This window comes from Magallana gigas, chromosome 8 (genome assembly GCF_963853765.1).
Source record: "Magallana gigas chromosome 8, xbMagGiga1.1, whole genome shotgun sequence".
Classification (NCBI taxonomy): Eukaryota; Metazoa; Mollusca; class Bivalvia; order Ostreida; family Ostreidae; genus Magallana; species Magallana gigas.
The window spans coordinates 44,077,801-44,101,911 of record NC_088860.1 but is presented as its reverse complement, the minus strand read 5'-3'; the positions used below and the strand labels follow the sequence as shown (position 1 = coordinate 44,101,911).

Below are 24,111 nucleotides of genomic sequence, written 5' to 3'. Positions count from 1 at the left end.
GAAAATTCAGTAGCTTTTTCTAATTTTCCCACAACTATAATTGTTATCTCAATTTTGACTCTAATAATTTTATAGAAAATAAAAACAAATTGACTTAAATAACCGACAAAACAACATGTTCTTGATAGCTAAAGTGTAAGTGTATACCGACATCATATAAAAAATTAACAAAAATGATTCAATACATTTACACACACAAGAAGTAAAAAAGAAAATATATCTGTATAAAAAACGGGGAAAGAGCAAAAGTGAAATAAAGTCTTGATAAAAAATAAAGTTCAAGGCAGCCATTACATGTTGTAGCTTCATTATTTTATTTTTACAATACGTAAACAACAGTTGATCCATTTTTAATGGATTCTGAGCGAGAATGCGCATGCGTGACAGAGAAATGAAGGCAATCAGAAACCAGTTAACAACGCTTTCTCTGTGAGTAATAACAAAACACATCCCAGGTTACCATGGTTACAAGCTATTCAAACAGTTTGGTGACGCTTTCAATATGAACTGTATGTCTGCTAAGTGAGAAAACAATTTATCAATAACAATGCACAAAAGCTGTGGTTAATGAAAACAAAATGAGTATTTTGAGGAAAGCATGATCGGTTTTCCCGACACTGGGCCCTGTTATTTCGATACAGTCAAAGCAAAAAGTTCAGAACCCATATAACGTGTGGCACTGGGCATTCCGGATCTAACTGTATTGGTAAACAACATATGCAATTTTAACGCCCTTGTTTTGTTTAGATATTGCACTTCCGTCATAAAATGAACAATTTGGTGTAATAATCGCAGGATTTCAATAAACAAATGTAGTGACCAGGTCCATAATGACACCGAAATGAAAAATGTGAAGGGAAAACCCCCAAGTTTTCTTAGCACTTTGTTGGTTTTTTTTTAAATCTTATTTTTTCTCCGATTGTACGAATAAAAAAATGCCAAAAATAATCCATCAAAACATTGGTCCTTTTTTATAAATTGTATCAATTTATATTAAAATATATATATATATAAATTATCTATGAAACCATGACTAGTGTTCCGTGTAGCATCCCACGTAGTTTGTGTCTGAAATATAAATCAAAGTTTTACCCCCATTTCTTCTCATCAAAATCCTTATACTCCCGCAAATTCGCAATTAATTCTCACAACGTTATCGAATAATGTGGAATCTTATCAAAAATATGTCATGGCTAGATGACTACTGTTACAAGTCAAATTGAGATGTCGAGATTTCCGTCTATTTCGCGGTTTCCTCCGGCTTTGGTTCTGACTTTTCCTCTGTCTTCTTCTCTTCCTGTTTGCTTTCCTCTTTCTTCTCCTCCTCGCCATCCTTTTTCTCTTCTTTCACGTCCTCAATTTTCTCCGACTTCTCTTCTTCTTTTCCTTCCTAAAATGAATGAGGAATAAGTATATGAATTACGTCCCTTTGCTCAATTGCATCACATTTTAGAATCACTTAAGGTACCAAAATTTTATCGAAAAGCACGCTACAAAACTGGATTACCTATATTTTTAATGCATCTTAATCCTTAAGTTTACCAAGATTAAAGATTTAAAAAAAATCTTAATCCTGTTTGCATGTTTTTATAAAACGTATTTTATCTGTACGAATTATGACTTTGAGTTAATTAAGTCTGATTCTATGGTATGACCTTAACAACAATATCTCGCCAGATTACGATCATCTTACTTGTTTACGATCATCTTACCTTCTTAAGATCGTCTTCATTCTTGTCTTCATCCTTGACGTCACCGTTCTCCTTGGGCTTGTCCTCGCCCTCCGTCCCCTCGCCTTCCTCCTTCTTCTCCCCGTCTTCTTCCTGTTCTCCGCCCCCTGGGCCTTTGTATTTCTTTGTCTTCTTTATCAGCCCGGCCTCGATCAGACTGTAGGCCATCTCAATCAGTGTGTCCTTGATCTCGTGGGGGGTTATCTGAAGGACGTCCTTCATCTGAAAAAAAACCCCACAGAGGTCATTTCTGGAACACAGAGGTCTCCAATAACGCAATGAAGTTATACATGTAATAGCAGACACATCATCATTTGAAAACCTTAAAGACAAATGACATCATTATTAATTGTTTTTAAAAAGTTCTAAGTTATAACTATGTTAACGAGATTTCTGGTAGAAGATTACATTTATCTGTCCGCCACGCTGTGTAATAATTACTAATAAGTTTTCCACTATGTTTTGATCCATCCTCTCAACTATACTACTATATCAAAATAATAGACTCGAATTTTTGGGGCTTTAAATACCGAGAAATCGAAAGAGCACTGTCTTTTGTTTTATATACTAGTATATTGAACGTCATTGGTACTTGGATATTACCAATTTGTTTTTATTTTTTCTCAATCAAGCTTCGCTACTTAATAATCAACGATCCGTAAATCATCTGCATTTTTTGGATTTTACAATCTTGGGCATGCGTATTAAATTCACGCTAAATCATTGGAGGATCTTTAGTTTATGTTTCAACAATATCACATCTGCATGGATGAACTCAGATACGTGTAAATTTTCATGCTCTACCTCAGTGCATGTAATATGAAAAATCCCGAAAGTTCCGAATGTACATCCTGTGTAAATTAGAAGCGAGTAAAAAACGTTGGTGAAAAAGTGTTGAAATCTTCATTAATACGTGTATGAACTAAATTTTTAAGATGAAAGGTATTTACAGCCTCACAATGGTTTGTTATGATAATTTGACTGCTGTTTTCAATGCAGCTTCATTAATTTTCTCAAAAATCGTTTCGGAGCGATTCTGCAACTTTTTGCTACATTACAGGAGGCTTTTTAATTGTGGTGAAGGCTGTCAACAATATGGTGTGTCGATGTATCTATTCCGTAAATGTCCGATATCATATGCAATGTCAACCCATGCACGAACGGGTCAAAGTTGAGTTTTGTAGATTGATAAACATGACATGTTAATTTTGTCTAAACTGACCCATTGAATTTATAGATCTTTATTTTTTTTTTTTTCATAACTTACCCTTGTGTTATCGAACTTGTAGACCTTCCCTATATCGGGCATCACCATCTTGATGGTTCGGTCAAACAGACTGGTCAGCCACAGGATGGGGCCGGGGCAGTTCGCCGTGGGCACGTTGTAACCTTTAAAAAAAAGGAAACTCAATAATTATATTATGATGATTCGATAGATGAGAAGAGTTATCGTTCCTTAACCACGCAGTCAACGTAGACTTCTCTTGAGAATTTTTTTTCGGTATTGAACTAGATGATGTACACACCGGAACATAAAGATAATGCTAACCTATCTGAAACTGTGTGTGTTATGTGATACAAGAATATATATCTCAACGGAGATTAGATACAATCCTTTACAGTGACTATTTTATTTTTTAAAGATAATTACAGTTTTAAATACACAATTCAAATTCTGAAGATATTTGTTTAGACTTGTATCCTCGTAGCTGATATTTATTCCAGTTTCCAAACATTTTTATTTTACTTGCAAACAAACTCTGCTTTGTTTCAAATATGCTGTACACACCACTTGAAATGAAGAAGTGATGCTTTATTTTACGCCACACAGTCGTGCCGGCGGGCTTCGTCCTATCTACGATCTCGATCTATATACTGTTAATTTTCTTATCATGAGGATGTATTTTTACTACCTTGATAAATATTGCAAGCTCGAAACGTGGGCGATTCAACGTCTTTATATACATTCATAAGTGCCAAATTTAACAGACATTATAAATACATTTCTGTCTGTGTTTTTATTTCTTTTTTGTGAAAATTTGAATCACAGTTTAATAGATTGTTATTCAAGGAACCTTTAGCATAGGGAACATTTTTTGCGATAAGCTTGTTTGTATGTACCGTGATATTAGCGTTAAACCTTCTTTTTTCAAGAGATGTTTGTATTATCTATAAGAACACTTAGGTATAAGTAATTTGAACGCATGCCTCAAGTTAAAATAAAATCTCCAATTTTTTTTCCTGTTCGTTTTCGAATAAACAGGAAATATTTTGGTTTTGTAAGAAAAAAAACAAAGGAAAAAAACCGACCATCACAAAAAAAACAGATATTGTGTTTCATATTTGAATTGCACATATACACCTCTTTTTTAAACTGGTGTAAATAAAGAAATAAACAATATGTACAATCGCTTTACTCTTAAAATAGGGGCAGCATAAAATGGTTATAGTCTTTTAATACATAAAATGTAAATATCACTCGTTAAAACTACTTCTAATTGTGTCTGTGTTTCTATGGTGATCTGGTTACCTTGTGTTTTGAACTCCTTGGATAAGATGGTCGCCATCTCCTTCATCCAGACATTAGAATTAACTATAAGGTGACGTTTACCTACAACAATACGCCGCTATCATAAATGTATCCAAGTAATAATGCACATTAGTCTCATCTCTAATTTTGAACAATAAATACCAACTTTAATAATTAATTAAACTACAGTGTATCAGATATTTTTGTTGTTTGCTTCATGAGACAGCAAGACATGTATCTCTCAACATGGTTCATGTGTACATGCGATTTGTTTTAAACTTTATATGCATAAATCATCATGTGCGGATCCAGAATATGTTTCGGGGGGGGGGGGGGGTGTCGGAGGCATATTTTTGGTAATTTTTTAGTGAAAACTCAAAGAAATGTGAATTTTACAGGGATGAGGCCCTAACCCCTAGATCCGCGCATGCATGATTAAAATATTATTTCAACGAAAGTCCTGGAAACTTAATAATGTATAAAGATAGACGGTAACTTCTGTAAAACCAAAATTTTATAATACATTATTTGGAAATGTGATCTGATGACGTCATATATTGAGTACTCACCAGCAGCGTCATCTAGCGTCATGGCTTTGATATGCGCAGCGGCAACATCGCGCACGTCCACAACGGGAAAGTTGAGCTTTGCAACAAATGGTTTCTCACGTTCTAGAAGCCGCTTAACAACCTACAGACAGAAAAAATATATAAGTGAACTAAGTGACGAAAAGGTATGTTTGCAGAAGTGCTTATAAGTTTACAAGTAATGTTGTTTTTTTTACACAGATAAGTGCGAACTGCAAGTGTTGGCTCTCAAAAGTCTTTACACAAGTCAAAAGTGTTTACATAAGTCCCCGAGTCCAAAGTTCAATGTCAAGCTTACTATGCTATATAATACATACATAAATATGTTCTGTTTATAAATCGTTTAATATGGTTCTACACCATTTACAGTTTATATTTGTGTATGTAGGTAAATGTAAGGCCAATTTCGTGTTCACAATGTGTGCCATATGTAATACTTTAACAATTAGGGGACAATTTTGAAAGAATTTAATAATCAGGGACGATATAATGAATATAATGAAGAATGCTGTGAAAATGAGATATCAAAACTCGCCAGGAATGTGGAGGAAACACACACCCAGTGCATTAGATAAATGATACGACAAACTCGAGTCAGATTGTGATATACAATTTGTTGTTTTTTTGTTTTGTTGACCTACTTACTTCAGAACTGGTACTCATTGACCCATTTATGACGGGTCCCATCACATATGCCGGGTTGATGACGGCCAGTTCTATTTTATCCTCGTCTGAAAGAATGAGAGAAAGAAAGCATCATAAAGTGACAGATCGAAAAAAAACGAGAGAAAGAAAACATAAACATTATATACTGAGGAGAGGAAAAAATGCCGAAAGTGGAGTGTACGATTCCTATTACGTAACCAGCCTTGACAAGCGCTCACGCGCAATTGTCGAGATGACTTCGTAGCTGCCAATTTCATGTTGTCTGGTATATTTTTTTAATAAATTCATCAGCATTTACAAACATGCGTGCAGTGGGGGTCTGTTTATGTAACATTACGGTATCTCATTACAGATTAATTCTATTTTTAGACAGAAAGTTTTACACGTGCTGATCACTTATCTGGTCTCATTTCTTTTTTAAAAACATGATGTATAAATATATCTTCATTTAAAAAATAACCAGTAAGAGTTAATAAAACACATCTTTGTCATTTATAACCGTTATTACCAGAATTTCTATTATTCCATACCGATGCTGAGGGCTTTATTGTTTATTACTTATCGGTATCAATAAATGTTTGTATAGTCACAAGCAATTTGTCTACCAACCAAATCATATATCTGATTCAAATGAAGGACAATGTAATTTACCATATTATCCCAATAATTGAAGATGGCGGTCTCATCGAATTTGCAGTTACATGTATTTCATACGCAGAGCATATACATGTAATGAAATATTTCACCAAAACATAACGCATTTGAAATTTAAAAATTAATATGAAAGGTTGTAACTATAGATAATATGTTGATAATAATAGTATGACCAAACTGAAGTTGAAACTGTTGTCTGTTGGCTTGTGACGTACCCGGAAGTTCCTTGACGTAATCCCATGCGGCCTTCTCGGCCAGGGTCTTGCTTTTGCCGTAGGCGTTCAACTTCTCCGGTTCCATCCAATCCTCCTCAGTGAAAGTCTTTGTGGTGTCTGCCCCGGGACCCCCTGACAAAGAAAGAATCGATTATACAGGTGTGTGCGTCACTCGATATATGACGTCACCGGTCAAAGTATACCTGTAGGTGAAATTATATATTGTAATTGATAAACATCCACTCTAATGAATTGGGCATTTTTTGTTATCAGTGAGCATATAATATTATAATATAAAGTTAAGTATAAATAAATGTTTCAATTTTGGGGCATTTTACCTATTAAGACAAATGCTTTGCTTGAATAATGTTACAAATACATGTGTAGCTGGTGATTGGTTTGCATGTATATGGTAAACAACATCTGAAAATCGTAACATACTCTTTTTTAAAAATGTTTGTACATGTATCATATGTTTCTCCACACATCAATACTTTGTACATGTACATATTTCTTTATTTCTCTCAATTTGATTTTACACCTAACACCTGCTATATGTGGACATTTTTTGTGTTTTGTGGCACGCGGTCCTATGTTTATGGACCATTATGAATAATTCACCTACAGTCACCGGGACTGAACATGTCGCCGACTGTATGGGACCATCGATTTGTCCGCTGTGACAGCCAGCTTGCGTCATACCAATCACTGAATTGGCGTTTTTATCTTAATATCAACCTAACTCTTTTGGTATTTTGGTTTTCCTCGCTCAAAAACCGATAATAATCCACCATTGTTTTGCAAATATTTGTGATCCATTAAGAACAGTGGATTCACATGTAATAAATTTCCGATACGGATTCTTTTTATTTTCCTCCGACCTTCAACAAAAAAAGTAACTAGATGTGTATCTAGAGAAGCGGAAAGGGCGCTTGGGAGTGTGGAATTCTTCATCAAAGCTACTCACATCCTACTGCTGCACAGGAACTGGTCAGAACGACACGCTTGACTGACTTGGCAGCCACGCATGCCTTGAGCACGGCCTGGGTCCCCTCCACGGCGGGTTGGATGAGTTCGCTCTCCTCTTTCGGAGTCTGGGTGGGGAATGGACTGGCCACGTGGATCACGTATTTCACATCCTTCACAGCCCTGTAAACACAATATGTAACAGTTTAAACTTCGTGGATTTCGTTGAATCTCAATTTCTATGCGAAAACGTCGCTTTGAATATTACTACATGTATATATCTATTGATTTTTAACATGTACGTATACATCTTAGATAGAATACATGTGTCTTTTGACCCAATTAACCAATACATTTTATTCAGTTAGCAAAAATATCTCCCAAAGGATGGGAAACAATATCAAGTTGTGATCTCCCTTATCGGATGGACACTGTACAATCAGAAACCCAGTACTCACGGCTCCCAGGATTCCGGTTTGGTTAGATCCGCCTCCACCAGCTCCAGTTCGTGTTTGGCGTCTGGACAGAGCTCCTTCAGTTTCTTGATCCGCTCCTCGTCCTCCAGGGACCGGACTGTGCCCCTCACGCGGTACCCCTCCTCCTGGAGCTGCTTCACGATGTGGGTGGCGATGAACCCCCCGGCTCCCGTTACCAGCACCACTGTGGAGAGAAAAACCGCCAAAATAGAGATACAGGTCCATATATAGTTTGATATCGTAAACAGCAATGGTTCGGAATTACCAAAACAAATTATAAAGAAGACCTTTAAACAGCAGTATTTATAATGACAGATCATTTTAAATAACAAGGTTTTACGTAAAACATTCGTCCATCCATTCATTCATTCAAACCAAGGTTTAACTGCTTTTAGATGCATCCCACACATTGCTGCGTTGCCGCCATTTTAGGCATTTGACAAACTAGAAACCGTTTGGTGAGGTAGTTTTTGGAATTAACGCGTCGCTTAGATCAACTAAATGTGTGTTTCTAACTGTGGATACCATTTTAGATGGTAGCTGTTTTACAAATAGTTATTTCCTTTACTTAAAATCAGGCCCCGTAACAGCAATATCTCAAACTAATCGATAGGGATTATTCTGCATAATTTCTGTGTAATTGATAAAGCCAATGTGTTGAGTTTATCTAACCGACACCTGCTGGTTTCCAATCCGAAAACCCCCGTATTCAAGAAAAACATAAAATTCATCCGAACGTGCGATAGAACCGCGCCAAATCCCCACATTCCATGCGGATTCTTTAAAACTGACTATCCTCGGGACATTTGGGTTCAATAGTAACGCACTCGCGTCAGTCAAAAAACGAGCTAAGGGCCCTTACATTGCATACAGGAGGTACCAGTTAGACCCTCCTTTGATGTACTTTCTTTAGTGGGTTAATTAAATGAATTTATAACGATTCCATCGGTACATCCCTCGCTTTTGCACTTGTCCCGATGTATGTAACAGAAGAGCTGTGTGGCAGCTAGCGCCGGGAACTGAGTGCATACATTGGAGCCGATTCCTTGTTGCTGCCTGGCTGCACTATGGATTTTTGCAGTTTTCTTGCTGCACTGCTTTCTAATCTACAGACCATCGTCCCCTGCAAAATCTGCAGCCCCAGACCGCGATGAATCACTCACATTATTGTGCGCAGCCAGTCACAAGAAACATTCCACAGCATTAAAAGACTGTGCAGAACGGCGAGAACAAACGGGCTATGAATGGACGGAACATATTAATGTATTTAGAACCGTTTTGAAAAATAAATGTCAACTCTTTTAATCTTTGAGTGAGAAGCCAATTGGCATTTTGGATTTTCAGATTTTTTTTCTGCTTCTTTTTGAAATAAAACTTATCAATGGGAATATGGTAAACAGTGGTGTAATACCTCTTGTCTAATCTGCTTGTTGCACATCCATGTCAAACACATTGTGGGCAATTAATGGCCACCTTGTTGTAAAAGTTATCGGCTTCATTCATTGATTACAAACATCCGAGACACGGTTTCCATAGCAAACTTGTCCAGACGATCTTTATTTTTGTCATCATTCTTCACAGACAAAAAAACCCCTCAGAACTACATTGAAGTACTTGTTCGTTATGAAAAAGCAACCAGCGCTTCTTTCCAGAAAGTTCAAAATCAATAACCGACAATCTGTCTGTTTGAATTCCGTGATCCCGTACGCCATTTTGCGTAGCGGTGATCGCCATTAGACGGAGTTCTTGCTTTTCGAGAACGCGACTAAAGAGACTGCGAATTGGCTCTGCTCGAAAGACTTATTTAATGTCTGCTGTCATTTAATATGGCATTTTGTTTCAACCGCATTATTTCAAGGTCTATTCCTCTCTTACACATAAATCACAATCAATATCTATTTATGTAGAACATTGCATAAGGCCTTACCAAACTAATCTTGAATTAAAGCGAAATGACATCATATTTTCTTTTAATTGTTCTCTTCTACATTTTACCTTTGATAATTTTTCAATTCGCGCATGAATGAGAGAGAGAGAGAGAGAGAGAGAGAGAGAGAGAGAGAGAGAGAGAGAGAGAGAGAGAGAGAGAGAGAGGGAATGTCTACTTTTATTACCATTGACTATGTTCAGTAACATGATCTTTAAGTAACATTGGTAGGACCATTGAATGTCCCCGGAAATAAATTCACTATTTCATAATTGCATCCTCAATCAAACAGTTTTGACATATGCGCCGTTTAACTATTAAGTTGGTCAAGTATATTTAGTGGTTTTGAAAATGGGCTTGTTTCTTTTCCTCCAAACTTCTCGACACGTAATTTACTTGTACACAACCAATTTTTAAGTGTCCAGAATTTTTTTTGACTTGCGACTGAATTTAGTACGGCAAACACTTTTTTTCCCTCAAAACTATTTTTGATGTTCAAATATTCATTTGTCTCCAGACTTATATAAATAGATCATGTACCGGAAATGACGTTTTAAAGGACGCATCTCGAGTAAGCAGTTATTTGCATAATCTATCTTTGAGATTTCTGTTGTATCAAAAGTTTTTGCCTGTCGGCTCTGGTAAAATTTCTGCATCGCTTCTCAGAGAAATCAATACTCCTTAGTATTGCTGCATTCAGCATTGCACAGTAATTTCACAGCAAATTTTATTCATTGGGGATCCATTTTTATCACATCAGCGAGACAGCATAGTCTGATTTTCATATCGACCTCCATTAAACCAGACCGTGTCTGAGCGACATTCCATAATCTATACGTTTCTCTCTGCTGGAGAATCCAGCAACAGGTCTGGTCTTCACACCTGTGGATTCGATGTATACCATTCTGTCGGCTGTTTGCTTTAACTTAGCGACTACTTCGCGGAGTTCAGTTTTTATTTCTTTTATTTCATAACAATAACCATGGTCTTGCACTGTATATTTTCGTTCTCTTGGCATTGCGAATACAAATTTTGAAATAGCTGAATACATATGCCATTTACATACATCAGAAAGAATCACAACCGTTTATAAGGTGTAAAAAATTTAATCACTGAAAAATATCTGTTTCTTAAAAATTATCATTCCAGACACAAAACGAGACATACTAGCACCGGAACGATAAACAACAGTTTTTGGTTAGGTTGGTATAAGGCTTTTTCTTCTTCCAACACAGAAGACACTAAACAGAAGAGAAAGGGTTAGAGAATAATTGACGAGCACTTAGAATCTGTACAATTAACGACTGCCCCTCTCGGAATGTTTATGGAAGTGTAATTGCGACAGGCGCAAAGAATAACACAGAAAGCGCCTCCGATACAGTGATGTATACTCTGTTGCTCTGTTTATCATGAACACTAGTGAGCAAAGATGAATTTCTTTATATTGTCCTGCCCCCCCCCCCCCCCCCGAAAAAAAAAATCTTAAAGGATAAAACCTCGAAGAAGTTCTGCTTTTTATGTCCCGTGCATTCTCACAAGTAAATAATTGATGAATAATAAAGGAAATCGTGTGTTTTAGCTGTAATGAGAAAAGACTTTCTTTTAGTGCATAACTACACGCTGAATCGTCCAGGATTTGAAATACGGACACCTAGAAAGTGAGAAAATTTCCGCAGCCCTTTTGTAAAATTGCAAAAAGGAAACTTCAAATTGTATTTGAATAAATGTGAGAGAAAAGGAAATATTTATTTATATTCCAATTCATTCCCGTGCTGTCAGCTGCTCGTAGCTGAGCTTTACTTAGAGGGTGAAAAAGGTGTACTTGATTCCCAACAATCGGAGTGTCAACTGAAGGTGTACTTGATTGCACTACATGGGAATCACCGACTCGCAAAAAAAGAAAAAAAATCAGTGTTTAGTACGTACAGCTAAATTCTAGTGCTATTGTGCACATAATAACGCACACATAAGAGCGTCCCTGGGAACCCAAACAATACAAGGGCTTCACAAGAACGAGCGATAACGACACTTGTCAAGAACGGCCTCTAAATGTGAGAATGCTGGCAAAGAAATAGCCAACCGTCTTCACACTTATTAGGTACCTAAAATTCCTTCAGATTCTTGCCCTATTTATAACACTCACACATAAAAACATCCCCTACTTTACCACACGATGGGCATATTGTTCTCTGGGAGGAGACGTTTCCGTGTCTTATATTTACATACACTTATGATGTCGATTTCTTCTGGTTTCCGCCTCAGACCTGCAGGGTGGGGCTGAGATGTCCGGTCAGACTATAAATTGTTGATTAGTGTCTCGTTAATTCGTCTTTCGCGGGTTTTATTGGTCTCGGTTTGAGGGCCACTCAAGGCTTGTAATGTTGTTGTTTTTATGCTTGCCTGGGCGTTATGTTTCACGGGGTCATGGTCAATAGATCGGATAAACACGCTAGTTTATGTACGGTCATCTGAGGTTTCTACTCAGAGAGAGAGAGAGAGAGAGAGAGAGAGAGAGAGAGAGAGAGAGAGAGAGAGAGAGAGAGAGAGAGAGCTGACAAAAAATGTGTAAGGCAATTATCCAAGCACTTCCATGACAGTCAATGCCAATAAATGGATTGAGTGAGTCCTCCGCTCCGAGGGCGTGGTACCACAGACCCTGTACCTCATCCCTCCAGGTCCGCATTAGTCTCTGTCATCAGTCTCTTGGTTTCCTTCTAGATCTATCGCGGCGTTGTGTAATAATTGAAATAAGTTTGATAAAGGTTCAAACTTTTTAAAAACAGGAAGTTCACATGAGAGCGTTTTCGTACAAGCTTTGGTCCATGTTACCATGTAAAACGACTATGATACATTTGTTCTTAGTTCTTATGAAGTCAGATATCAAATGTATTGACATGTATCATTCATTTAGGGAATTGTATATCTATGTTATTGTAATATATAGTATATATAGAATGTGTTTATTCGCCAATTAAGGGCCGTCGGAGAGGGGTGGGGGGATCTATACATTTCCGTAGTAATCAATGAATATACATGTATATGGTATGTATCATTATATGCGCGTTTTTGTAAATATACTACAAATATGTTGATATATATTGCATTTTCACGCAAATGTTCAATACATTACGTATATTCAACAGATTATATGGGGGTGTATGCTCCATGTACGTGCACAGTTGCTATATAATGTATGTCCATGTGTTATATTTTGTATACGTATATACCGGTAGTAAAGATATTCGAAAATTAGAATTCAATATTGTAGAGATATATATTTCATATAGTTTTCTAATTGTAAAGTCATTTGTTACATTTTGTACGAATTGTATATTTTGTTAAATGTATGTAACAATGTATGTATAATCTGTTTCTGTATGGGTCGTCATAATTACACGTAAAATGACTCAAGGTAAAAGTGCTGTTCTGAGCTCTTTTCTGTTTTCTAAATATGGTTACAACAGTAAAACTTTGACCGGCGTACACTGTGCGTATATATAACGTGTGAAGAGCTCATCATGTGGGATAGCACCCTCTGGTGAATCATAGTCAACGAAATGAATGTCAATCGGAAACACAGACAGAAATATCTCATTTTTCTCGATGGTGCAATTATCCTAGTGAGTATACTGCTGTCTGAGTTATTTACAGTTAGTATAGTATACAGAGAGGACTGATTTAGAACGCAAAGGTCGGGGTCAAGGGTCAACAGACCGTCAATGGCGCCGACAGTTAGGTGAAACAGAATACGAACCGTGTCTGGTCCGAGTCCCGGGAGAGTCCTTTGTCTCAATTAATGTTTATGGCAATCAATAGGTACAGATGCTTAAACACTCTTTGCATTATCCCTCGGGGATTTGTAATGAGGATACGTATATATGTAGATAAAGGGGAGGGTATAACGACTCCTTTTTGGTTTGCCGATTCGTTGGATCAACAGTGTATGCAGTAAAATTGCCCCTAATCGCTTAGCCGCTGGTCGTCTTTGCAATATGGCTATTGATAAAACTACCGATACAAAGTACATTAATTTCATAAAATATTCATGCAGCAATGTTCCCCCGTTTCGTCTTTGTTTCGCTGCGCTATGACTGCGTAGTAATTATTTTTAATACAGAGAACATCGGCGGCGGAGTCCTTTTGACAGAACCACGCTAAAACGCGCGCTGCATCTCCACAGATCGATTCCGCGACCAAAGTCTATTTATGAGGTTAAAACACTAGTTCTGCATATCTGCATGCGAAAACAGATTGATGTCATGCGCAGAGATTTGACTCAAAATTTGTCAGTGTGTTCACAGATTGAAAATGAATTCCATTATTCAAAGGAGTGGTTTGTTTATGATATTATATATACAAAGGAGACCTAGACCCCATTTATTAACAAGTGTTATACAGCCCCGGCGTACACACTGAATGACCACAGGAATTCCTGCTACTGCTATATATATATGGCTCACTCATTCATCATATTCTTTAATAAAAGAAAATATTTAAGCGATAAAAATGTATACTTTAACCAAAAATATTCGAGGAATGGAATTTCACTACCCCTGATCATCTTGTCTTATCACGAACTATGACCTTTGAACCACATAGTTATACTACATAACTTCAAATCTTGGCCATCGCAAGAAAACAGCCATAATATGATCTCTCCCCTATTTGTACTCTATACGTATACCCCCACAGACATCTGACGTCGTTATATATTTTTTTCTCATATAAAAATATACCCACTACCTTAATTATAGACACGGTATTATTAGGTAGAAAGTGTTGATTTTTAATATGCATGTATATCGCCAGATGCCTGTGTCCCTTAGTATCCTATGTACTGACTCCCCAGCATTAGTCCATTGCATCAAATACTAAGTAAACGTTTAAATGAAAGTCGGTCTTGATATCTTTACAACTCCGGGCTGACACATGCCTGTGTTCTGGTAACATTTATGCTGTCCTGCTGCCGTATCTTTGAGAATTTCTCTCCAGATGCTGTGTCGAGGGATGGGCTCGTGAGTCGCTTCGCCGGGGAATAGAATTCGTGACCTGATTAATACTGTGTCTCGTATCAGAAGAATGTTATAGTAACTCGAGAGGCTCTCTCTCTCTCTCTCTCTCTCTCTCTCTCTCTCTCTCTCTCTCTCTCTCTCTCTCTCTCTCTCTCTCTCTCTGTGAGTGTGTAGCATTCAACGCGATGAAAAAAGTTAAGAATTTATGGGAATTAATTGAATAAGTATTTAGATTTCCATTTCGATTCAGACCACATGACTCTCTCTCTCTCTCTCTCTCTCTCTCTCTCTCTCTCTCTCTCTCTCTCTCTCTCCTCACCACCCCCCCCCCCCCCCACATTGAGGTCTCTGTCACACACTCTGTGTCCCGGTGATATTTTTCACTCATGCTCTAGTAGACAGCAGCTATTTTCATTGTAGAAATCTGACCCACTCATTCCATTGAGCCGGAGTTTCAAAAATGAATTTTTGCTCCAGTTTCATTTATCCTGACGGTGACCCAGTTCTGGTTTTTTTAACGATCTAAAGTTTGGCACTATCAGATGTTTAATCGTATACAAAAAACGGCCTCTGGAATTTTACAATACAGGTAAAATCTTCACAGGGGATTTTAGAGAGAGCGACAGTTTTTTTTTACTGAAACGTACAGTAACTGATTTCCAAAAATAATGTAGATGTGGAATATTAAGGACCAAGTCTGCAAGAGGCAGATAATAAAGATACAAAGCCACAGAAATAAGAACTATATCGTGTATATAGCGGGTCAGTCGTTATCCCTGTATCGCTATGGTTAACGGCCTCCATGATTTCGCTTCAAGAGCCAGGCATTACCCTGGGGGTACCACTGATCAGTGGGGAGTCCTCAACTTCTAAATCTTTGTATCAGTAATGATGTGTAATCTACATATATTTACTGGAATTCGCCTTGATATGAAGGGTCTATCGATAAAGGGGGATATTCTGTTGATAATCATAATGCAAAATGTTTGGCAAAAAGCAACTCTGAAAAATATTTTATTCTGATTCAAGGTCGTAGAGTTGAATGCAGATTGAAGTCGACTAAAGTTAAGCATACAATATAGTAACATTGGACACATAGTGAAACAGCTTGAACCGGAGCTATAAGACGTTAAATGAAATTCACCCATCGGCTGTATGAACGTTACGTAAGTTTCATTTAAATATTCTCTTTGATGAACGGAATCTCCCGAAAGTTAATTGAATTCTTAATTGGGTGGGGTTTTTGATTTCATACATTTGTTTGAAAATTCTACAGAACTATTACAAAAGCAAAGTGGACTAACAAAAGACATGATAATTTTTAGAAAGCTAAAAAAGCCCTTGGACTGAGATACGGATCGTTTTCAAGAATCAATATTTTTGTTATGATTTAAGCGTCCCTATTTTCATCGTTGACACCAACTTGAAGAGAGGCTGTCCCAAACACGTGCAGCATGTGCAGGCTCAAATGGCTTTCTATTTCAATTCGCGGAAACGCAATCCAAGTCAAAGTGATCAACATAATTGGTCAGACTCGGGGAGAACAGAGCTCCGAACCAGGCAGAACAGCGCCAATTATTCTCTCTATTAAAATCCAACATACGCCATTGGTGCTTTACAAATACTGGAGAAGAGGGGGGTTCATTCATCAGAGTTCGTTGACTTATAATATTGATAATTGGGTTGACAGGAAAATAGGTTTACATGATGTAAAATTCTTTGGAAGACGCAAATAAGACCAAAGGATGGAAATTACGACACCCAGAGAAGTGGGTGTGTACTAAACATGCAGCGGCCCTCTATGAAGGCTGGCATACCGACCTACATGTATTCTCACTAAAGAATTCAACGAAACACTTCGCAGAATCAATGTACGTTCAAAAAAACGTAAAACTGACCACAAGCACTGACCTCGGTTTGATTCGCACGTGTGCGGGGGCTCATGCTGATGGAATCCGCTATTCATCAGAGGAAGAAGCAGAGACAGCGCGGGGTTTTGTTGCCCGAGGCCGCGGGCCAAGGAGCAAGGCAATGCATTATCTGCTCACGGGAGCGTGTCACGTGGTCAGTGTTGACAGCGGTAATGGCCGCTTTGACAGGTATGTCACCGCGGTCGCAGCCAAAACAAATACCAGGAGCTAGGAAGGCAGTCCACAGGAATTTGTTGCTAGAATTCTGAGAATGTTTACATTTAATGGTCTGTGGACACTCAGAAAGTTAAAGAGAAAGGAGGCTTTACATCAAATTCATCATACAAACTCCCTCCCAACGAAAAAAAACCGGATTGCTGACGCATCCTTTGTTATAATCCTATGAACATTGATCTGCCTCTCAATATTTAAAGTACTCAAAAAGGGAAGTACTTGACTGTCACACAGACTTTTTATTGTGTTTTACATCATTTCCCACCTTTTGCGTTTCACTGAAGAACCCCCCCCCCTTTTTTTTCCCCAAGTAACGATCCTCAAGAAAACACCTGCAACATGCATGCATATCGAAGCGGAAACAATACGACGTTTTCTTAAGCAAATACACACAACATCGCAATTGAATAATTTCCGTTTTACACAATAATTTTACAGTACTTAATAAAGCCTCGAGGAAGTTTGTGAACTTTAAGAAATACTTAGTGAGAATTGCGTTTTTATGAAAATAACAAAAATCTCATCCTGCAATCTAACGCAAATTAAGAGAAAGTAACTTTTTAAAAGTGTGCATGCCCTTAAGCGGCCCCGGGACCGTGTGCCGGACACGCATCAGATGCCGCTGATTGAAGCGTCTGGCCGAAATTAGAATTTGATAAGATCCAGGAAGATGTTTGAGTTTCGTCAGAAGCAGACGATTATCACCAGCTCTCTGGGGTCGGGGTGGTTTGTGTCCATGTTTGACATCTGACAGAGGTATTCCATCAATGAGAGACTCTCCACGTGATAAAGAGATCTCGCTCGCAGACACATGCGACATTTTCCTGCAATCATCGGACTCAGAAACATAATCAAATATAAGGCTATGCTCGAAATTGAATTATGCTGAGAGGGTTATTACATTTCTAGCACACACCACGATGTGTAAAAACGCTGAAAAGGTTAAATGTTACCCTGTTCGTATCATCTGTGGAGGTTGACCTCATGGGTTCTCATGAAGGTTCTCAACAATATCAAGAGATGCAAAACTCACATCTGATTTCTCTTATAGTTTCATGTTTCCCAGGGAACTTTGGCTTATCTTTGGTCGTTTTGAAATTGGCTGAATGGAAGTTGACAGATATTGAATGGCTGCATTTAACCCACTGGTTTAAAGAGATGGTCTAGTACATCTCCCCAACGACGTTGCACCCCCCCCCCCCAACCCAACACATGATTTTAAGTATCACCGTTCGTCTATGTCGAAACAAATTGTTGACGTCTTATTTGTACAGTGCCTGTCCTTATCAAAACATTATTACTCTACAGATGTTAAACCCCTCATCCTACACAACCCCCCTCGGTGCGGTACAGCTATCGGCAGGCTCTGATATCACAACCAGTAGATTACAGATCATTAACCCTCACAACGACTCCAGCTCCCGAACAAAGAATGTCAAAGCTGTCTGTCCCGTCAAACATAATGAATTAAGGGGTGGGACGGGGGTGTAGGGTTCGATGGGGAGGGGGTAGGGATTAGTCTTTTAGACAAACGCTATTATTTTTCTCTGAGAGAGAGAGAGAGGGGAGAGAGAGAGAGATTATTACTCTAATCGTTTTCTTATCACTCTCTCCCCCATGCTGCTCTCTTTGAGAGCAGTGGATGTCAGAGATCTGTAGCTCCCGGATCCTTATCGTGTGATAAGCGTGCCCCCTCCCGGTCTCCCCCTCCACGAGTTGACAGGCTACCGTAAACAAACCAATATCAGATACTGATTCAGACAGACGAACGGACATTTATACTGACACCTGGCTCAGTCATGTCATTTTTCATGAGGGCCATTTAAGTCACTGAGGAATTCAGAAGAAAGAAGTTTGAAAGCCCCGTTTGATGACCTCATTAACGATCAGTTCACAAATCGGACTGCTGAGGATAGGAAACACTTCGCCTAATAAATCTTCTGTTTTTGAGATCACAGTCATCGAAAACATCCAAACGGTTCCCACCCAAAAATTCTTGTAGAGAGCAAAGTTTGTTGACCTAGATTAACCTTAACTGATGGACGGCGTGATTCATAAGACAGTTAGTCACATAACCATTGTTTTAACCCACTGAGAAAGTGATAATGACACTCGTACCTCAGCCGTTAACCCACCCACACAATTCAAGAGGGAGCAAAAACCCACAGGCCAGAATCCGAACCTGGCCAATGATTCAGCACCGTAAACTTTACGCCCTGACGTCATTTGACGTGAAAATCTCTCTCTCTCTCTCTCTCTCTCTCTCTCTCTCTCATTATTTATTCAGCATTAATTGGTTTAAACACAGGTTCACTCACTAAAACAAGTGACGGAGTGTTGTTACACAGCCTGTGGTAATTTAACGACACGCAATGTTCCATACTCCACGACCCTGCCCCAGCGGCCTTGGCAAGCTCAATACATTAGGGTGAACCAAACACTGTTAAATTGCCCGGATGTACACAAACGTCTTGACAAACTTCATTGGAAAATAAACATACGCCGGGGGATGCAACGTTGCATGTGTCATGGAAGTTTCAAATATTTATACAAACGGTGTCTGATTGGACTCTGATGGGTCGGGGTCGGCCCGTGATTGATACGTTACATCATACCGTCTGATAGGGGGCTTTCTCCGGAGTGAGAAATGGGGTGGGGGTAACCCATGAGGTGAGAGAGAGAGAGAGAGAGAGAGAGAGAGAGAGAGAGAGAGAGAGAGAGAGAGAGAGAGAGAGAGAGAGAGAGAGAGAGAGAGTGTGTGTGTGTGTGTGTGTGTGGTTTAAAGGGGAATAAGAAACGAAGTGCCAAAAACGGGCAAAAAATTGAAAGGGAGGTAGATGGGGGTACTTAAATGATGGGGAGGGGGTGTTGTATCAATTTAATTTTTCAGCTGGCAAAGTCAGAGATGAAAATGATGAACTCCCTGTGTTATGTATCCTGCCAATCCCAAGGAATGCATTTTTGAAAGAAAAAATACATAAACAAGAAAGGGTTACAGCGCTTATCGAAAAATACGATAACTGTCGATCCATCGACTCAGCAGCTGAGTCACTGTGTGTGAATCATAGACGTTTCTTTTGAAATGACCTGTATTCATTAATTGTTTTATAGAGATCTTCAGTTGTTTAGATCACTTCGAAGCTGATTACTATAAGTATATGACTGTTAGCAGACCAGTGACGAATTACTTTTTTTCCCTATCTCTTTTAGTCATAATGCTACAGTGAATTATTTTACTTCGGCTAATGGAGGGAGAGAAAAAAAATTCCGAAAATGAGTCATTCGCTCTATGAATCTCGCTTCATATTGATTTGTCTGAGATTTCAAATTCTAACATATTCCTGAAAAAAACCCTAGACGTACGAAGCTGGATAGGGGAGCACAGTAAACCGAGTAGCATCGATAACGTATTGTTTTCCTCTTTGCATTGAACTTGTTATAATGGATTCTACCGCCCAAGTACCAGATCAACGTTTGCTTTAATGACTAATTAAAAATTCTGTTTATTAGCCGAAAGATGTAAAGGTGAAAGTAGGGATTTGAAATGAAACAGAAGAAAATCAATCAGCTAAACGTGATTTTAATCTAAAAATCGCTAAATTATATGGTGTTTATAAATTAAACATTTTTAATTTGTTGACAATCGCAAATATCACAAAGATTCAAAACATGTATACATATGTTCATTTCAGTTCATAAAGAACTGAACTGAACTGAACAGTTCTTTATTAACTTAATTTTAAGCTGTACAATTTATCAGTGCGTGTATTCGTATGTATGCATGTATGTATTAGGCGTTTCTTTGTCCAGTCCTCAATTACGAAGACGTAAAATTACAATGGCGACACTTCATTGAATACTTCAGCATGTGACTGCGGAGGAGGGCGACATTTTTAAGACGATTTATAAACAGCTTAATTAAAACGCGGAAGGAACCGATGCATACGGTAGCTTGAGGTCTAACAGTAAGAATTAACGAAGCAAGCTTTTCAATAACACAACCCTCTCAGAATAAGAAAAGAAGGAAAAAACTTGCCGTAATTATTACAGGGATACTTTTTAAAGCTTCTGTTTGAAGTGCAAAAAGCCCTACTTTATAATGAGTGGCACTTCATTCTTCACCGAGGTAGCTAGGAAGCGATTTTTTTTTCCTTGCTCTCAAAACCGAGCACTCAATTATAAGTGTGTGTACTGTTACATAATTGAGGCTGTCATCGCAAAACTTCGCAATGAGAGAGAGAGAGAGAGAGAGAGAGAGAGAGAGAGAGAGAGTTGTTGGGGGGGGGGGTGCGCCTGTCTTGTATTGAGCAGATGAGGTAAATGATACGGCGGGGAACATGAAATTTCTTACACGTGTCTTTCGTTAGTCTCGTAGAATGTGTAAACACGTCATGTGGTCTAAAGCGAAATGGAATTCTAAATATTTATCCAATTCCCATAAATTCTTAACTTTTTTCATCGCGTTGAAGGCTACACACTCACATATACAGAGAGAGAGAGAGAGAGAGAGAGAGAGAGAGAGAGAGAGAGAGAGAGAGAGAGAGAGAGAGAGAGAAAAGAGAGAGATTATTTATTTCTGTCACATAGATATATAAACATATTAAGGTAATTTGTCCACATTCATTACTTAGTGTACATGCTGTAGTATTAGTAGTAATATATGTGGCCTACATCAATGGCTGACAGTGATTTCTGACCGCGGGGCGTAAACACACCAACTGTGTACAAATGCGATTCGATGCGAAGCAAATTGAATTAGAGTGATGGTATTACACGGCATTAGTACAGAATTTGTAATGTTTACAGCCTCAAGAAATCACCACATGACAGAAGTGATTCGCACCTCTGTCATAGGATAAGGACTACCCAACACCTCCATGACAAGTGGGCTCGAACACGTCAAATATTTCCTCCTTTTTTTACAATAAAATCCCAGCTTACATTTTTATAAGATTTTTTTCTCGCACCTTGTAATGCTTTCTGCGCGATGTATTAAAAAAAAATAAATTGTAACATCACCCAAACGCACACAATATCGCTGTGTTAACACTGCATCGAGTAAATATAAAATCCATGCACAAATTTAAAAAAAGAGAAAAGAAATCCTGCATCGCGCCCCATTGAATGTCGCCGACAAAATTGGTTGCATGTGAAACTGAACGGGACGGCAGCACGAAGCATCGTGGGGCGGGGGCTCTGCTTTGTGGTCTACAGCGCATACGCGTCGCTTGCATTTTTTTTTCTCGATCTCTCTTTCTCTGTCTCTTGCAAATAAAATCGATAAGAAAGACAGAATTCATCATTTTCTTTCCATAAGGAGAAAAAAAAATCATGCAATAAGGCAATGCATTCGCAGTCGTTGAATGGGAAGAATGGAGGAGAATGGCTTTATAGAATAGCGAATATTATATTCCATTATACATCTTATGATAATAGTTTCCGCTCCGGGAAAAAAAAAGTTGAAACACATTCCAAGAGCGCTTTAAATGTTTCCGCCTTAGTTGAAATGAATTTAAAATTTCCGCTTGATTTAACGCTGGTTGTCTAAAACCCAAATTAGGATTTTTTTCTCTTCAAGGCATTTTAAGAGAAAGAAAGAGCGAGAGAAAGAAAAAAATATTCAGATCTTAAAATCTTCAAAACACCCCGATATTCTTTCACCGTTATTCGGTCCATTATATATCTATCTCTCTCACACACTCATCACTTTGTCCATTTTTATCAAAATAAAATTCTATAATGCTTAAAAAAAATTAACTTACATGTAGCGTCTGTTGCTTCTGCCATCTTGTTGTACGGAGAACTAGCAAATAGACTATGCGTCTGCTGCGCGGATCGAAAACGAGGCCGGAATTCCTCGCGAAACACACCCCCTTTTCATATATTGACATAATCAAGAATTTCACTAAGGGAACTAACTGGAAAATTTTGTCACATAAGTCTGAATGTCTCGTTTTATTTTTTACGCGATTTCTGTCGATTTTTTTTCTCCCTCGATATTTTTTCCTCCATGCTTCCGTTATGAAAAAATGCACAGATGTTTTAAAGAAAAAAGACATACATGTAGTTAAATGTATCACGTGTCATGTTCAAAATTAAGTCATGACTGCTTCATTAAACATCGCGGCTCATTGTGCTATTAGATTTCTCGAAGCATTCAAAACATTCCCGACAATTATATTTTCATGAAATAGCTTTCATCTAAAAATTTGAATCCTTATTCTTTGTTTCTCTTATTTGAAAATGAAAAAAAATCAAACAACAAATTGTTGCGACAGAAATAAAAGATGAATATTATACGACATGTTTCAAATATAATGTACAAAATTAGTTGTGAGGCGCCTGTTTTATTTTAATCTCTTCGAAAGTACATCTTCGAGGCACCCATACATTGATATGTCGATGTCTATGGACACATATGCACATTTAATAGTATATGAAAATACGGGAGCATAAATGGGCTTAATTTTAATTAGTTTGATACTTTAAAAGGTAAATTGAAAAAAGGTTAGGATGGAATATTATTTTTACTTTTTTGACGCTTAATTTTTTCACTCCCTATCTGTTAGAATGAGTGTAAACGTTTTAATGGACAACAAATCTACTTTGAAAGTTGGTTGCTATAGGTTTTTTCCATACATGGGAGGGTGAATTAATTTTTTTTGAATAAATACACAGAAGGCCTGGAAACATTTGATTTTTTTAACATATAGGTCTGGCCGTGTGCAATACCTTACTCGTTTGTGTAGCTAGTAAGCGAGCGGATCTAACATCTAATCTTAATTCGATTGTGTGCAATATAAGCTGCTTCTCCACTACCGCCAGTCTGATCATTGTCACTTCACTGAAAATAAACATCATCCCATACCTACAATCAACTATGACTCACAGTAACAATCCTGATCCTACAGTAACAATCAACGCCCATTTCTTATAGTAACATGTAACCTTGACCTCATCTTAACAACCACTGTGACCTCATAGCAACGATCAACCTTGAAAGTTATAATAATAATAAACTTTGACCTCACTCAGTATCAACCAATACAGACCTCTTAGTAATGATTCGGAGTGCGTTGTCAGTGGCGTAACATCCAGCGGGCAGGCCTGAACCAACCCAGAGTAAAAAACCCGGATAACAAACATTATGTTTTATACACATTAACTTAATTTGCACTGACTGTTCAAATGACGTAAGATGCCA

At 38.0% G+C, this 24,111-nt stretch overlaps 1 protein-coding gene across 2 annotated transcripts; it reads right to left on the bottom strand.

Annotated features, from left to right (window-relative positions):
- Nucleotides 1–956: 956 nt before the first annotated feature.
- LOC105342931 (uncharacterized) lies at nucleotides 957–22,812 on the bottom strand. Of its 2 annotated transcripts, none has more exons than XM_034472895.2 (10): nucleotides 22,670–22,812; nucleotides 7,807–8,008; nucleotides 7,350–7,531; nucleotides 6,383–6,514; nucleotides 5,493–5,578; nucleotides 4,830–4,950; nucleotides 4,261–4,341; nucleotides 2,998–3,119; nucleotides 1,713–1,952; nucleotides 957–1,390 (listed from the first exon to the last, which is right to left on the bottom strand). In XM_034472895.2, the coding sequence occupies exons 1-10, from the start codon at nucleotides 22,692–22,694 to the stop codon at nucleotides 1,241–1,243; spliced, it is 1,341 nt and encodes a 446-aa protein (XP_034328786.1). In that variant the 5' UTR covers nucleotides 22,695–22,812; the 3' UTR covers nucleotides 957–1,240. The 2 variants fall into 2 exon arrangements, with proteins under 2 accessions (XP_034328786.1, XP_065926330.1); XM_066070258.1 differs by lacking the exon at nucleotides 22,670–22,812 and adding an exon at nucleotides 8,687–8,708.
- Between the last annotated feature and the right edge of the window lie 1,299 nt (nucleotides 22,813–24,111).

Coding starts and splice junctions, on each gene's coding strand:
- LOC105342931 (XM_034472895.2), bottom strand. CDS start 22,694: ATGGCAGAAGCAACAGACGCTACAT. Junction 6,515..7,349: donor TTCCTGTGCAGCAGTAGGAT/GTGAGTAGCTTT, acceptor TTTCTTTGTCAG/GGGGTCCCGGGGCAGACACC. Junction 5,579..6,382: donor TTACGTCAAGGAACTTCCGG/GTACGTCACAAG, acceptor TCATTCTTTCAG/ACGAGGATAAAATAGAACTG.